Here is a 15,687-nt window from a genome sequence, read left to right on the forward strand (position 1 = left end):
TCGTGGGCTCACGCTTATCAACCTTGACCTTTGTCGGCTCACGTGCCTCAATCTCTGCCTCATCCGTGGTGCGCTTGTCAACCTTCACTTTCGTGGGTTCACGCTTGTCGACTTTCACCTTGGTTGGCTCGCGGGTTTCCAATTCAAGTTCAGCCTCGGCTTCACGCTTGTCGACCTTGACCTTGGTGCGTTTGTCGACTTTGACTTTGGTACGCTTATCAACCTTGACCTTTGTGGGCTCGCGGGCGTCCAGCTCGACATCGCGGTCAACCTTTACCTTTGTTGGCTCACGAGCCGCGAGCGCGTCTCCATCGACTGTTGGAGTTTGGTTAGTGCTGATGTTTGAACTTGCAGATTGTCAACTCACGACCAGCAATTGGTGCTGCGGCCACATAGCCGACGAACGACACGATAGCCAGAACTTGTGAGAGCTTCATATTGATTTTTGAACTACGAGTAGGCTTGTGATTGGAACGATGGAGTGATGATTTAGAATGGGCTCTATCTGTTATTCCATCCATATATGTATCCAAAATTGTGGAGGTCTCACAGGCGGCTCGCCTGCCTCGATGTCGTGCTGAGTGCTCAAAGCCGAGGCGCGTTGGGACCGATTTCTAGATGCCCCCCCCCCCCCCCCAAATTGGGACACTGCACTTTCTTTCTCCGATAGCTCCGGACATTTGTCTTAGCTCCTTCATAGTATTCGGAATGCCTATTATAACCGCCGCCGATTGTCATGCACATGTCTGGTCTTCGAGCTTGAGACCGGGATGAACAACTGCAAGGAGTCCACCATTTTCGGACGGCTGATGTGGCAAGCGACCGCTCTCGGACTCCGGGATCTAAATAACGTTTCCTTCCAAAAGTGGACTTTGAAAGTTGCTATTGTTTGAGTTAACTTTATTTGGTTTGTATTGGCAAGCGTGGCGAGTTTCTATCTCACGCACTGTGTCTTTGAGAAGCTGGGTGGGTTTGTCAAGTGTCAAGGAATATCTCAAATCCTCTTTTATTATAGAAATTAGAGTAAATTCTAAATCTATTCTTGGATGTGCGTTGGAATTTGACCGGAAGTCGTGTACAGAAGCACTTTCGCGTAGACCTTACTTTTCTCCCAAGACATGTTCTGGCAAGATAGTCACAAAATGATTTGATATGATTGACAGCCAAATCGCACTTGTCATTCGAGGAATTTATAGAGATCTAAAAGATAGAGGATAGTGGTCTGAGAGTGGTATCAGAAACATAGGATTACCACAATTTCCTGGCAGTCCAAGCAGCACAACAAGCAGCCAAAATCCCCACCCTCAGAACCCATCTCATTGCGTCAGTTTCCCCAACACCAAATTGCCCACAGATCCAGAAAATCAAAGCTGTTACCACAGCTGAGAGCATCTGCGGCGTTGCAATAGCCACGTTGTGGATTGCCATCGTTACCCCAGCTCTTGGTCTAAGATCCACAGTCTTGGACGCGCCCGATTGATCGCTTGGGCATTCTTCGATGTCAGATAATATGGGGTCAGAACTCGAAGCGATCTCAGCGCTGATGAGAGCAAATGGGGCCCACTGAGTCAATGTCCAGGATATACCAAGAAGCGAGATGAACGAGACGCTCGCCATGAAACTGTTCCCAATCGTTGCTCCGAACAGCCCCAGAGCGGTAATAATGTGTGAGATCATCCATGCTCGGGGCAGTGTGAGGCCTCTCAAAATCCTCCTTTCCCCAACCCCAGGAGATCCAGAGATCGCATCGGCAACTCCCGTCGTCTTCTCCCACTCCAGCTCCAAAGGAGATGAAGGCTCAGTATTAGTGATAAGATATGGTAAGCAGAGATTCACGCCAAGTGCTACAATTGAGAACACCAGCATTGCCAGAACTGCATGTCGAATTGATTGCTCTTTCAAGGCATTGTAAAACCTAGTCGATGGTGGTCCCATTTTTTCAAGGAGAATTTGTGCTTCATCTGAATCGGTTAGCAGTGCGTATTAAACATTTTCGTTAATGGGATAACTGACAAAGTCTGCCCAGGTACCTTTACGGAAAACATAAAGTCAGCCTCATTTTTGCAACAGTAACAGTGAACTCACAATACATTATTGAAGAGAAACGGAAACCATGCAAGCCATGCGAAGAATTGTACAATACAGATCGTTTTGATTGTCGAGGGTAGTGTTCGAATGGATTTCCAGATCTCGCTCCAAATTTGAAGTACGCCTGATCTTTCATAATCAGCAGCATCATTTTCCACAGGCTTCTCCTCAATCATTGTGGATGTTATCATGACAGCAACTCCCAATGAAACGGAAGCTATAAGGGCAAGACCCTTGAATTGAGGATCATGGAACCATTCTGCGACCTTGGGTATTTCGATGAAACCGCAACCATAACCAATTGCACTTCCAACAATGACAGCGAAGCTTGCGAATGAATTCGCCTGGGCTGCCTGACTATTAGGACACGCATCAACTATCAGCGCTCTGATACTCGACTGGACTGGCTGGATAGCGATGTTCAATGCCCATACCAGTGTGATCGCGAAGACCTGGATGACGGACTTGTTGCCGAGGCCGTGAGCTGATGCTCCTAAAATGTAGCTAATTAATCGAATAATCTCGCTGGTCCAAGAGAGGAGATTGATGCAGATTATTGTTGCAAGAGTTCCATAGATCATAAACGGTCGTCTTCGACCCCACCGATGAGCGCAGAAATCGCTTTTATATCCGATGTATGGCTGCAGAAGCGTGCCACATATTGGTCCGGCCAGCCATGTTAGCGATATGACTGATGGCTGCAGACCAAGAGACATCAAAAAGCTCTGAAGGAATTCAGGATGAAGTTGTGACTGAACAGAGTGATGGCCAACTTACCGATCCTTCTGCCATAACAGTCGCCCAAACAACTTGCAATCTAGGTGAGTACTTAGCACATGCTCAGATCAACGAAGTTTCGTCTTACCCTCCAATGCTAATCGTAAGGCAGAGCAAGTACAATTTGCTGCGGCTTGGAGCTTCATCTTCTCGCCATCTCAGTACGCCGTCTGTCGATGACCTGACTGGTTCGTAGCGGTAAGACATTCTCTATGGTTGTTCTCGCAAATAGTTCAAATTCTATACTAGGAAGAGAAGGGATCGTTCCAAACGCCTCAGCAACAAAAATTGTGGAAGCCACTGGGGGAGGGTGGTTTTGCGTCTGATCACGTGAATTCAAGCAGTGTACGCCCCGATGTAAAATCCTGCGGATTTCATGTAAATTCGCGGTAATGGGCTCGAAAATGGTACTCTATGTCCCTGTCAAGATTCGCAGCTCTATTGCCGCACATTTGATGGTGTGAGAATCGGGCTAACCAGAGGTCCGAAAATTCTCGGTACACTGTCCCTTCGATGAAAAACGAAGAATATCAGGATTTAGAAGCGAACCTATCATGAGAAAGCTACAGTCAATCTCCATATGAACCATATCTGACAATCCGAGATGGTCTTTGGATTTTTGATCAACTTTTGCAACTTCGTTTGACTGAAATCTCACCCCGTGCGAAATGCGTACTGACTTCCTCCCCAAAGCTCATACAGATCACTGACAGTGTATAGAATCGCTTCATGATAACGAAATGAGCGAAAAGCTCTACGATCAAGTTCCTCTCGTTGATGAAGATGACGAAGATGGACCGATAATGGAGAATCCGATGCACCATCGTTCCCAGAAGAAAAGTCTTCGCATGATATGGCGAGAGTGTATCCAAGCACCCAAAACTCTCATCATCGCGGGCAGTCTCGTCACACTATGTATCTTTATTCTCACCATTGCGAGTTTCACAGTCCATACGCCAGGCTCATATGTCATTTTCCGGACGCTCTCGCAACAACATTCTCTCCAGCCAGATTTCGTCGATGCTGGAGAAGGACCTCTTGAGCTCGCAGGCACGACGAGATGCGGAAGCTTTCCAAGTCAGGCTGTGCAATACGGATGTGTGTTCGACTTGATGAACTATGGCTTCACGGCACCAGAGTGCTTCTATGAGGATCTTTACGAAGAAGCTCTCGCTACGGGACCATGGCCTTGGTATATCGGGGAAAACTTAACTTTGCCACTGCCACAGGATGTCAATATCCTCATGCGATCCGTGGAGGTCTGGACACAGATCAAGTATCACTACGAGCACTGCAAGTACACGCAGAAGATTGTGGCACGGGCTGTGGAAAATGACGATATATTGGTTCCTCAGGAGATTGCGAGGGACTATCACAGAGAGCATTGCACGGATCTGGTTGGGCGTTATGAGCGGGGGACCTGGGGAACAGGAGAGGTGATGAATACTTGGATCAGAATGCTGTATAATCCCTGCGTGCGATTGAGCGATATCAACAAGGAGAGTGTAAATTTTGCTTGAATGATACAATTAGGAACTTGAGCATGGACTTGTTTTCTTGTCTGGTGGATTTGACATTTTGAGATCACGCAGCAACAATAGAATGTCTGAATTCTCTGCATCAAACCTTCACGATGATTGTACTTGGGTGGCACTGTTGTGGGATCAAGATGAACGCTTTCTAATTACGGACTCTGAACATGATGCAACAACTGTTTAACTTTCATCTCTGACAGCTCTACTTGTGTAACTCTCGGAGCAGCCAATGATGAACATAAGGCTCAGTAATTCCATACTTCGAATAATCTTGAGCAAGCGTGCGCACGAAAATAAAGCCCTGTCTTTCATAAAGCCCCCTCCCAGCGGGACTGGACATCACAATCGTCTTCTGACCTATTGCGTCTACTTGCTTAAGCGCCTCCTTCAGCATCATTGACGCCACGCCATGGCCCTTGTGGGCTGGATGGGTGGACATGTAGTCCACAGCTACTCCAAGTCAGGAATGTTGACTTTCAATAAACATTTCAACTTTACCAAAGCAAGGTCCACTCTCCTTCAAAATCTCCTTTTCCACTTTATCAAGAGGACCCCCAAACTCGGCTAACATTGCATAGTTCATACCCCGGATCCGGCCATTATCCGTCACGCTCTCAAACCTCTGCTCATAGCCCAACTTCTCCTCAGGGCTCGGTTCGAATGTCTGCGCATCAATCCACATCCCAGCATGGCTCTCAGGCACAATGTATCGTGAGTATCCCACGATTTCTCCAGAAGATGTGTCGACGACTTTGAGGTGCCTTTTTACATTTCGACCGCTGATAAGAAGCCATGGCAATCGCTCGGCACAATCTTTGATGATGGCCTCAAGATCCATGTCTGCCGCCCACAGCTTCTGCCAGTGTATGTCTTGCCAGAAAGCGCTGAACATGGCTCGCGCTACACCAGGTGCATCACTGGTGGTCACAGACTGCACGACGTATGACATGTCGAATTTGAAAGTATTTAATTGCTCTTAGGTAATTTCTTGTTGGTATCTTGCCAAAACACTGTACTCATTTCGTTGGATTTGCCAGTTGTCCTTGTGCCAACTTGGTTTAGCATAGTGTACTGTAAGCCTCGAAATTACAGGGGAGATCTCGGTTAGGTAAAGGGGGGGCACGTGCGCGAGCTTTCGGACCGCTGTCCGAGAGCTTTTGAGAAATCGGACACCACTCCCAGGCACTTTTCAGGACCTCGTCTAATTTCTTCACCCAAGTAAATATTATCACACGAGAATTGTCTGAACTTATCATATTTTCATTTTCTGCTTTGGTTCAACGAAGAGGATGTCTCCCACAGCTCTTGGAACGACGGTTGGAAGGATAAAAAAAAGTGAGTGTTCCTCTTTCCTTCTCGGGATGTTCGAAACTAACGGGTTTTAATAGCACTATACTCTGACCTTCAAAAATACGTTGCTACCCCAAGTGCAGAAGATGAATCATTTCTTGCCACTGGGGGCATGGACCTTTCCGAAGATGGCTCCAAGTTCGAAGAAACCAAGTACTTTATACCCACATCCAGACGTCGTTGTAATTTCACGACCATCATTGCCGTTGTTTCAAGTGTCCTAGCTGCAATCCTACTTTTTACCGTCGCAGCACTCCTAGACCACAGCCACCCTTCAATAAACTACGTTCCAGCAATCACTGATAACGTCCAAGTCGGGGGATGGCCTCTTGTAGAAGCAGGAGGCAATGTCATCGTGGACTGTGGAGGTACTCCTGCCGAGGCCAAGGATAGAGGCTGTGTATGGGATCTCATGTCATTCTCCTGGACCCATCCAGCATGCTACAATAAAAATGAGTCGGAGACCTTTCTCGCTGAATACGGCCCATGGAAGTGGTATGAAAATGTAGATAACAAGCCTGGAGCAGAGGTTTTGGACGAGAGCGACTTGCCGTACATGTCGATGGTTTGGACGCAGGAACATTACCACATTGCACATTGCACATACATTCTCAAATTGTTACACCTTGCTGTAAGTCTCTCTGCACCCATCTCAAAATTCAGATCGATGCTAATGCACTTTTCTCTAGGCAATGAGCGGGCATCTGGTCACGGACGAAGGGATTGGCATGTTTCACACGGATCACTGCGTGAAAGTTTTCTTAGACCCCGAACGAGTTGTCTTTGAAAAAGTCACGACTAGAGTGCAGTTGCTATATGGAAAGTGTGTCACAATACGAGATGTTAATTAGATGGAGAATAGAAATGTAACGCAGTCCAGCTACCTAGGGCTGCTAATTAAAGACACATGTACATGACTTTGTGGCCACCGACAGTTTCTCGCCTTTGTAGCTGAATACTTCCCAAGTGACTGCGAAAAGATTAGAAATCGAGTGTTTGGGATGAGCAATTAAGACGATGCAATTATGACTGTACTTCTCACCTGCAAGGCAGGGGCTAATTCTGCTGTGATTGCAGTAGCACAACTCCATGCCCAGCAATTACTTCTGAGAAGGGGCGGCATTCTCCGTCAGCTTACGGGACATGTACAGAGTTGCCGAGAGCGGGGCGCATACCTACCTACCTAGTACTGTATCTCACCATGCAGATCTAGCCAAACAATTTACTTGTACCACAACTCCGGTTCTTGCACGCTGACATGCATCTTAACCGGAAAACCCACAGTAAGCATACCATACCTTGTTACTTTGTCCGAAAGTTCTCGGCAATGCAGGCATACATTTGGTAGCACTCTACTCTACTCAGCTCGAGTCGAGACTTGAGAGTAGCTGTGGTACCAGTATCCAGCTTTTGCCCACGATAGTCAATTGAGTTGATGAATATGGCATACCCAGGTTCGTTTTAATTCCCTACCATAGAGCACACAGTTCCCAATCCTTGAGACTCCAGCAGTAAAGTCCTCATTCTTTGTCCTCAAGACTAACTAATACTTTGGGTCCAGGAAAGCCAAAGTACACACTCCTCAGCAGCATGTACGGAAAGGACGACAAAGAAGAAGATGTTCCATTTCTATCACCAGGCGCAACTCGACTGCAACGAAGATTCAGAGCGCCTCGAGCCGAAGTGATACTCCAAACCGGCACCTTCCTTCTCACTGCCATCATTTTGGCTCTCTATCTCACCAATATTTCATCATCCTCGCTATTCCACGACCACCCCGTCGGCGGCGATGGCACCCTGCCTGTAGGCATGTCGCGCGTCAATCCAACAACCGCCCACCAGCTACAACCATGTGGTCTCGACGCCGCCACCGCCAAGAAGAACGGCTGCATCTTCGATCTGCTGACCATGTCTTGGCTAGCGCCTGAATGCTATGATGAGGAACTTTCCGAAGAATTCCTCGAGGTAGCTTCCGAGCCATTTTTCTATGACATGGAAGGCACGAAACCCATCAAAGATTACAATGAGCTGTCAGAGGTGACGCAGATGGTTTATACGACAAGGAGATATCATATCTTCCACTGCAGCTATGGATGGAGGATGATGCATCGTGCTTTGGTGAGGGGAGGGGTTCTGGAGAGCGGCTTGAGTGGATATCATCATACGGAGCATTGCACGGATCAATTGATGAATCAGACGATTCCGTACGATAAAGTCATCACAAAAATCAACATTGACTTCCCGGATTGTTGAAGCTGGGCTGGTCGTACTATATAGGAACAGAATTCGAAATAAACAAACGAGCATGCATGTACTGAACACGTGGTCCTACTAGGTTGCAAGCACCTTAGAAATAATCTACCTTCCTATTCCTATATATCTAAGATGCTTGTAGAATATATTATGAGCATATATGCTTACCTACCTAGGTAGTTATTCTAAGGACTAAAAGATAAGGTTAATATAATCATGTGACTAGCAAACCTTTATTGTGATTCCGTGGAGTTTTAAACTTATACGGATAGACCCACTTCTTCCATATTATGTAACTTTTGCACCACCTAATTAATATTAATATTCAAAATGGCATATTGTCTATTAGCTTCTTATTTAATTTGTTAGTTAACTCAAACAGAATTATAATTATAGTGTAGTAGTTATATATTAATACGCAAAAGTGGGGCTTATTTGTGGTCTTTGGACGTCCTCCACTATACTTACTATAGCGGCTATCCGGAAGCATACTCCGTATGCAGTCTAAAATTAGTAATGGAGCCATCACTCGCGTGCTAAAGGCTACTAGCATATAGGATTGGCGTTGCAATACGCGTCTACTTCGTAAATTTGACAGCGGATGTGGCCGGTGCTTTGCTTTGCACGGAAGGACCAAGTGCAGAATGCGGGGCAAGCGGCGCGGGGCATAAGAATGGGCTGTGAAGCATAATAAGCAGCCGAGGCCTCCACTAGCTGGGCTGGCTCCTGCCATACTAGGTTCAATGCAGCGACACCTTCAGCTCTATAGGGTCGAGTCGCACGTTCTGCACTTATATAATAAAGTGGAATTTTCTAGCTTGATAAAGGTTAGCTATATTTGTACGATTTATTTTAAAGATAAGTAAAGATAACTTTATATAAAAGTAATTTTCTAAACAAATGATATCATAGTAGACTAGTAATAAAAGTTATAAGAGATTAGTATTAATACTTATCTTATTATAGGTTCGACTATACTTCCTATAAAAATTATACACAGGCTAGTGTCATAGAGTAAGCGGAATCGTTCATGCATATCTTGACGACATGCGGCGAGCGGCCCTACAGATCACGTAGCACTTGTGAACTTCATCAATACAGGGTGACACTACAAAATCCGGAAAGTGGTTCAAAGAACAACAAGGTTAAAAGATTAGGAACCTGTAACGTCCCGCTGTCAGCATTGCACCATCGATTGAGCACCCTAGCTTTCGACAGAATGAATAAATCAGAATGCATAGGCGGGGTTGATTCGACGAAGACATAATTCTAGGGCATACTGAAAAGAAATAGAGGGACACACTGCATGCACGAGTCGTATAGCCTCCCCCATAAGGATAATGCTAACTACCCCGCCACTTATTAAGCAGCCCCGATTAATAAACAAATCTATAACCGGCCCGGAAAGGTTCTCGGACACCCTATGATCTAGGGTGTCGTGCTACAGTATAAATACGAGGGCGCAACTATACCCTCATGCGTCCTCTTACAGTGGGCATACTTAGTGTAGATAGTGCTTCGTATACATGCACATGATACATGCACATGATTCATAACATCTAGGCAGAGGATAAGCATGATCGCCAGCGCCAGCGGACAACTTCTCTCTCCGTCCGAGAAGAAGTATACGGAATAAGTCACGTGTATGCACCAAAATTCAGCCTGTGCATGCCAATTCATTCCGCATGCTAGGTGAAATAGAACGATATGATTGGACTAGAAAATGTATAGTGGAGTAGGGGAACAAATCTAATTGGCTCAAAACAGTTATAGTGGTAGGAGTGTTTCTACACGTGTTCTTAGTCATCTCTCACTTACAGGCTGTTGTAGGCTCAGTTGTACTTCTCCATAGTATACTTTCTCTCTCTTTAGACGCAGTCGTACTTCCTCCCCTAGAATGCGCCGGCATCTTCCCTCACGGCCTTCTTTTACATATACATAATTACCCGCTAGTCTTGTAGCAGGCAATACATAGTCAACGTCCGGGAGCTTGCGCAGGGCGGCGGGGGTCATGATTAGGGACTCATCGTGCCACGAATGTGATATTATTAATCAGTAAAGTTCTATCTTGAAAACACTAGGTGGAAGCTTTCATAAAGTTTGAGAGCTATCGGAGCATTATTAAGATAAAAATGAGCATCGAAAAATCAAACACTAAATTTGTAATGCAACCTGAGAACTGTAGATTTGGGAGCAGCACTCTTAAATAATCAGCTCTATTTTCCCTTGCACTTTAATCCTTTCTTCTATGCTGCATGACGAAATTCAGCTCGATGTTAAGATATTATCACACCTATAGTGGGGTATTAAAGTTCAAACATCCCCCCTAGCTAGAGCCCGCTCGATATATGTTCAGGGCATTTTAAAGCCCACTTTGAATCATGATACCCCGAAAGTACGGCTTTGACAGCACGCCAGCGGGAGCTAGCAGGGGATGGGGTGTTTGAAATTTCGACACCCCACTATAGGTAGGTATACGAGCTGTGCCGCAGAGCTGCCGGCGGCGCAGTCTACGGTAGTGAAAGCTTAGCAGTAGCGGACTATACCTCCGTGCGGTGTACCGAGCAATTGATACTCCGTACTCCATACGCCGTATGTAAGTTTAAGGGTTTTCCTCTAAGTCGGCGGTATGGCGTGGCCTTAGCTCTTACTATCCTGGATTCTGCTGTTTGCTTATTAAGTTGATGAATCACTATAGATGCTGCTTACTATGCTTACTATGCTTATGGCTATGCTAGTTTCGTGGGCACGTATTAGTGTATTTTCATAATAACATAACACTTGAAGGATTATTCTTGTTATTGTTTCTTTAGAGCCTACATCTGTCGCATCCTAAATGTTAATAAATAGAAGAAAATATGAGACCCGGTTGCGGCGCTATACTAGCGGCTATAGTGCACTCTGCTTTCTCTCGAAAGTGGGTCACTTCGTATGACTAGCCCATTACGGCCACTTTAAGATGTTGACGACTACAGACGCTTTAATTTAGCCTGAAATTTATATGTATAGTCTAAAAGTACGTGTGACTTGATTGTACCGGAAGTCGGAATCTGCAATACTTAGTTTGCCACCACCAATTGCGTATACCGCATAGGCCGCATAGATAGAGGCGTTATCTTGCATGGAAACTAGGCCTGGCTCCCGCATCCTGGGCAGCTAGTCGTCTAGTACATCTACATAGATCTTCGCAGTGTACCCATGTTTCTTAGATTCCTAACCCCTCTCTAGAATGTAGCGGTCTAACCTGTGGACCATCTTATTTGTTCGCTAAATAGAAGTATGGGCTATCACCGATATGTCCTTGCACTTTCTATATGTTGTGACCATCTTGAACTTCAACGGCCCGATAGACTTAAGGTCGCAATGGGAATTGCCTTTCGTGGCTTCCTCGACCTCAAGATCTTTCCTCGTTCTGCCCATCATGCCCGACGACTGCAAGACTGGAAACAATGCTTGTGATCAGTGTTTCCGCACAAGACAAAGTTGTTCAAAACACCCAACACAATGCCAAAGGTGTGCCGAACTAGGGAGCTCATGCACTTACAGCTTTGGGAAGTTTATGGGACGGCCAAAGAAAAGTATCAAGAGCCACAGGCAGGCCCCCAATGACGATAATAATCCTCCTCGAAAGCAGCAAATACCACCTATTCAAATAGACACCTCAAACAGCACATTAAAAGGCTTGCTATGCACATACCTTTAGCATATATTCCTATTCTGACAGCCGCATTCAGGAGCCAGCGAACTCCAGTATCCAACCCCGCGATCAGTACCACCAACAAAATCTGACGGTATAATTCTACATATCCAATCACAGAAATTTAGCACTCACATGAACAGACACACAGTTCTCAGGTTGGTGGGAGTTCTGTGGCGACGAAAATAAGAGCAATGAACGAACAGGCCCAGATGAGCCCGATACTCAGTACGCCAGGGTTGACGAAACCCGGACCAACCCCAAACAGACCTCGAAAACAACTGCATGCGATCAATGTTACCGTTTCAAAGTCAAATGTACGAGAGAGCCAGACTGCTGTCAGAGATGTAGCACGAACGGTAATGCATGCACTTATAGTTCTGCTGTCGAAACGGAACGATCTCGAAAACGGCAAGCTCCAGGATCTCCGAGAGAGTCTTCTGCGAAGAAAACGGCTCTCGCTTCTCCGTCCAAGTCTTCTCAGATGGAAGAAGGAAAGTTGAGTTCCTAGTACATCACTTCTTGCTAACAAGTATCAGATTCCATGAGAAGTTCAAACACGTCAAGATCGAACCATAGCGACAGGGAAACATTATGTATGTGATTTGCTCTCGTTCCACTGTATCAAACTAACCTAGATCAGGTCTACGTGATACAGGTGCGGGTGACACTGTGAGCGTTCAGACCTCAGCGCTACAGGAAATGAATCATAAATCAAAACATAGGCTACAAACATCTGCCTTTGAAAGCGAGTATCAAGCATCGCTAGCTCTACAGGAGCAACCCAATACCACGGGTGACAGTCTTCCCTTCTACGATTCATTCCATTACTACGGCGACAAACTTTTGCCAGACCTCTCTTCTCAAACTTCAGATTTCCTGTTTGAGAGTGACAGCGAGGCACTTGATGCCAGTTTTGCGTTCGATAGCCACGAAACTGCAGTTCAGCAACAGGGCCCTGAGCTGTCGTCCAAATCTATACCCCTTGAACCTGCTTTCAAACATTCTGCCCCCACTACCTGTGGGTGCCTTCAATCAACAACTCTGACCCTTTCGACTCTACAAAAAATAGTCCTGAGCAACTCTACATCATCATATGACAATATCCTTGCGGCAGCACGCAGTGGTTTGTCTGAATGCAAGCGCCTAGCAGCAGCTAAATGCAATTCCTGCCAACCAAGCTCTACTTCATCTTTAATCGTGCTGTGCGTAGCAATCTTACAGCATGTATACAGATTGTACGAATTGCTTGATCATCCATCGAGAGTTGCGGCAGACACGAGCGACAAGACGGAGAACAGAATCGCATTGAGCATCAAGTTTGGAGACATGGAATTCGCTGATATCGGACACGATCCAAGCATTATGCGGGTTATTCTCAAAATGGAAAAGATGCGTGCCCAGGCTGTGTGCGTGGAGCTGGAGAAGATGGTTGCTGTGGATTCAAGTGGAGAGGGAGACGTTCATAGCGCCGGCAAGGATGACAAAATGATCCGGGACGGCTTGATCACCCTTCTTGGTATATACCGCGAAAGGTTCGCCGCTGAAGATAAGAGGTAGCTGTGTCTTTGGGGCACAAAATGACGCACGGTTTTCCCACTCAAGACGTTCAAAGTGATAAAATGCGTTTAAGTGTTGCCTTTCAACCCAATGATTTAGCGCCAAGCACCAAGCAGTAAGGGTAAAGGGGCTTGCTTGCACGCTTACTATAACCTATGCATTAGCGAGAAATAAGCATCAGTCTGCCAAGAAATAGGGCTTACTCCGTACGTAGGTCAGCATCCTTCATGCGGCTGTATTGCGAATTTCCATGGATTAGTACGAGACCACGAATGATATGCCGCCGGCTTAATGTGACTGGAAGAACCACGTAGGCATCGTATATGCGCTGCTACCTTCCAGATTCAATACTCGCGACATCGGACGTCTCCACTAAGAATCGGACCTGAATCTCGGACCCAATCAATTACAGCTTTCTGAGTACGCATACGAAAGCTACCGGTGGTCTAGATTCCTCGGACCTCAAGGTCGGTGTGGTTATACACTCGGCTTGGCTGCAATATGTAATGCAATATACTTACGGACGACCGAGTATTGGATCCTCGACATCTGTGTCACGAGTCCGAACATTCACGCGGAATCAGAAGATTGTTCATGCTTGACCTAAGACCTTTATACAGAACCCCAAGCTTCAGCGGTATCTGCAGAGAATTATCGATGCCCTGAAACTCAAACCTCTAGTATCATCATACTCGAGATGGCGATACCAGAAGCAGACATCGCTACAACTAGTCATGAACACTCAATTGAAGGCAAATTCAGCGACGAACCGAAATGGCCATCAGAAGTCCAACCTGCTTACGAGCCAGTCAGTGAAGATGGAATGAGTGATGAAACTCTACGAGACATGGACTTTCAGCCTGAGACCTCGCCAATGTCCAGATTTCGAAATGCCTTGACAACCTTCGCAATCTTTCTTCTGCCCAGTCCAATTTCAAGATTCTGCGGATACAGCATCAAAGAGTCAAAGAAGCATGGAGTAACGTCCTATTTGGATGGAATGCGAGGCTTGGCATCATTCTGTGTTTTTCTCGAACACACGGCCATGAAGTATCATCCTCATATGTTTGAGGAATACGGCGGTCATCCTCATTTCTGGCAACTACCAATTATTCGCCTCGTCGTTTCCGGATCGGTCATGGTCGACATTTTCTTCGTCATTTCTGGCTTCTCGTTATCGCTTCGGCCAATGGAGTTGATCTATGAGCAGGACTGGGAGAGGCTGTTCATAGCAGTATCTTCTGCCATGTTCCGCAGGACTTTCCGCATAGTCCTTCCTCCTGCGGTCGCTACCTTTATTATTATGCTGGGCGTCAGGATGCAACTATTCGATTCCAAGGTTTCCGGTGCTGTAGATATGTATCTCGATGGTCCCATCTATCGTGGGTCTTTCATGCTCCAGGTTGTCGATTGGTTGGAATATGTCTTAAGCAAGCTGATTTACCCCTATGAGTGGGCAGCCCCTCTTTACAACATCACGGAATCAGAATATGCGGCGCCAATGTATACCATATCGAAAGAATTGTGGTCCTCTTTTCTCCTCTTCATCACGATCACCGGCGTAAGCAGGCTGCGAGCAGCTGTTCGCCTTTGCTTTGCCGTAGTACTGATCTACTACAGCTTTTGGTGTATGCGCAGCGACAGTGCTTGCTTCCTTTGTGGTATGCTCATGGCTGAGCAGCATGTTAGGCGCACTCGATCTAAAGGTGTTTCTAAGTCAGCCGGTGGGAAAATCGTGTCAACCTTCGGTTGGTCAGCTGTTTTGCTGGCTGGTTTCTGGCTTGCTTCGATACCTCATACTCATGGGTCATATGGATCTCATACATATGGATTTCAGATGATCTCGGCCATCATCCCATTTGGCTCCAACGTCCGCGTAACTGGATCACTCCTCATTGTCTGGGCAATTGCCAATCTACCTTTCCTTCAACGATTATTCACGTCTGCGATCCCACATTATCTTGGCCAAATCTCATTCGCATTGTTTCTGGTGCATTGGCCGGTTCTGGCTGTATGGGGATGGCCACTTCAGCCAGTCATATGGAAGCTTACAGGAGACGACACAGATTTCAACCACGCCGTTGGATTTTCAATATCGTTGGTCTGTATCACGCTTGTTACGTGGTGTGTAGCTGATCTTTTTTGGAGAGCTGTCGATATTAGGTCTATCAGGTTCGCCAAGCGTTTAGAGACAGAGCTCATTGTTCCAATGTAAATAGAGACTTTCACGGAATATGTAAAGTGTGGCTCGCAATATAAAGCGAAATAACTAAGTATCTGCGTGGGGAGTTCATTTCTCTAGTTCGGATACACAACGGTCTTATAAGTGGTTTCATAGCTGCCATAGCAATAGCATAGAGAAACTTCGCACACTTCAGATCGACTACTACATAATCGTATGGAATCTCTTTCAGTTGAGCTGGATAT

General features: G+C 46.1%; 6 protein-coding genes across 6 annotated transcripts; 4 read left to right on the forward strand and 2 right to left on the reverse strand.

Annotated features, from left to right (window-relative positions):
* Positions 1 to 1,248: 1,248 nt before the first annotated feature.
* sut1_2 (General alpha-glucoside permease) lies at positions 1,249 to 3,072 on the reverse strand (the record flags this gene model as incomplete). Its single annotated transcript, XM_031148158.1, has 5 exons — positions 1,249 to 1,961; positions 2,014 to 2,030; positions 2,086 to 2,813; positions 2,866 to 2,905; positions 2,954 to 3,072. The coding sequence occupies 5 exons, from the start codon at positions 3,070 to 3,072 to the stop codon at positions 1,249 to 1,251; spliced, it is 1,617 nt and encodes a 538-aa protein (XP_031006252.1).
* A 461-nt stretch (positions 3,073 to 3,533) lies between these two features.
* Positions 3,534 to 4,385, forward strand: LHYA1_G003185 (uncharacterized protein; the record flags this gene model as incomplete). The annotated part of the gene is made up of 2 exons (XM_031148159.1): positions 3,534 to 3,537; positions 3,586 to 4,385. The coding sequence occupies 2 exons, from the start codon at positions 3,534 to 3,536 to the stop codon at positions 4,383 to 4,385; spliced, it is 804 nt and encodes a 267-aa protein (XP_031006253.1).
* Positions 4,386 to 4,602: 217 nt separating this feature from the next.
* Positions 4,603 to 5,349, reverse strand: LHYA1_G003186 (uncharacterized protein; the record flags this gene model as incomplete). Its single annotated transcript, XM_031148160.1, has 2 exons — positions 4,603 to 4,850; positions 4,899 to 5,349. 2 exons carry the CDS (start codon positions 5,347 to 5,349, stop codon positions 4,603 to 4,605), a joined length of 699 nt encoding a protein of 232 aa, XP_031006254.1.
* Positions 5,350 to 5,689: 340 nt separating this feature from the next.
* On the forward strand, positions 5,690 to 6,601 carry LHYA1_G003187 (uncharacterized protein; the record flags this gene model as incomplete). Its single annotated transcript, XM_031148161.1, has 3 exons — positions 5,690 to 5,735; positions 5,789 to 6,381; positions 6,440 to 6,601. The coding sequence occupies 3 exons, from the start codon at positions 5,690 to 5,692 to the stop codon at positions 6,599 to 6,601; spliced, it is 801 nt and encodes a 266-aa protein (XP_031006255.1).
* A 590-nt stretch (positions 6,602 to 7,191) lies between these two features.
* Positions 7,192 to 8,003, forward strand: LHYA1_G003188 (uncharacterized protein; the record flags this gene model as incomplete). Its single annotated transcript, XM_031148162.1, has 2 exons — positions 7,192 to 7,204; positions 7,312 to 8,003. The coding sequence occupies 2 exons, from the start codon at positions 7,192 to 7,194 to the stop codon at positions 8,001 to 8,003; spliced, it is 705 nt and encodes a 234-aa protein (XP_031006256.1).
* Positions 8,004 to 11,894: 3,891 nt separating this feature from the next.
* LHYA1_G003189 (uncharacterized protein) lies at positions 11,895 to 15,475 on the forward strand (the record flags this gene model as incomplete). The annotated part of the gene is made up of 4 exons (XM_031148163.1): positions 11,895 to 12,168; positions 12,240 to 12,296; positions 12,344 to 13,256; positions 13,942 to 15,475. The coding sequence occupies 4 exons, from the start codon at positions 11,895 to 11,897 to the stop codon at positions 15,473 to 15,475; spliced, it is 2,778 nt and encodes a 925-aa protein (XP_031006257.1).
* Positions 15,476 to 15,687: the final 212 nt, after the last annotated feature.

Source organism: Lachnellula hyalina (assembly GCF_007821495.1).
Source record: "Lachnellula hyalina strain CBS 185.66 chromosome Unknown contig00048, whole genome shotgun sequence".
NCBI classification, from domain to species: domain Eukaryota; kingdom Fungi; phylum Ascomycota; class Leotiomycetes; order Helotiales; family Lachnaceae; genus Lachnellula; species Lachnellula hyalina.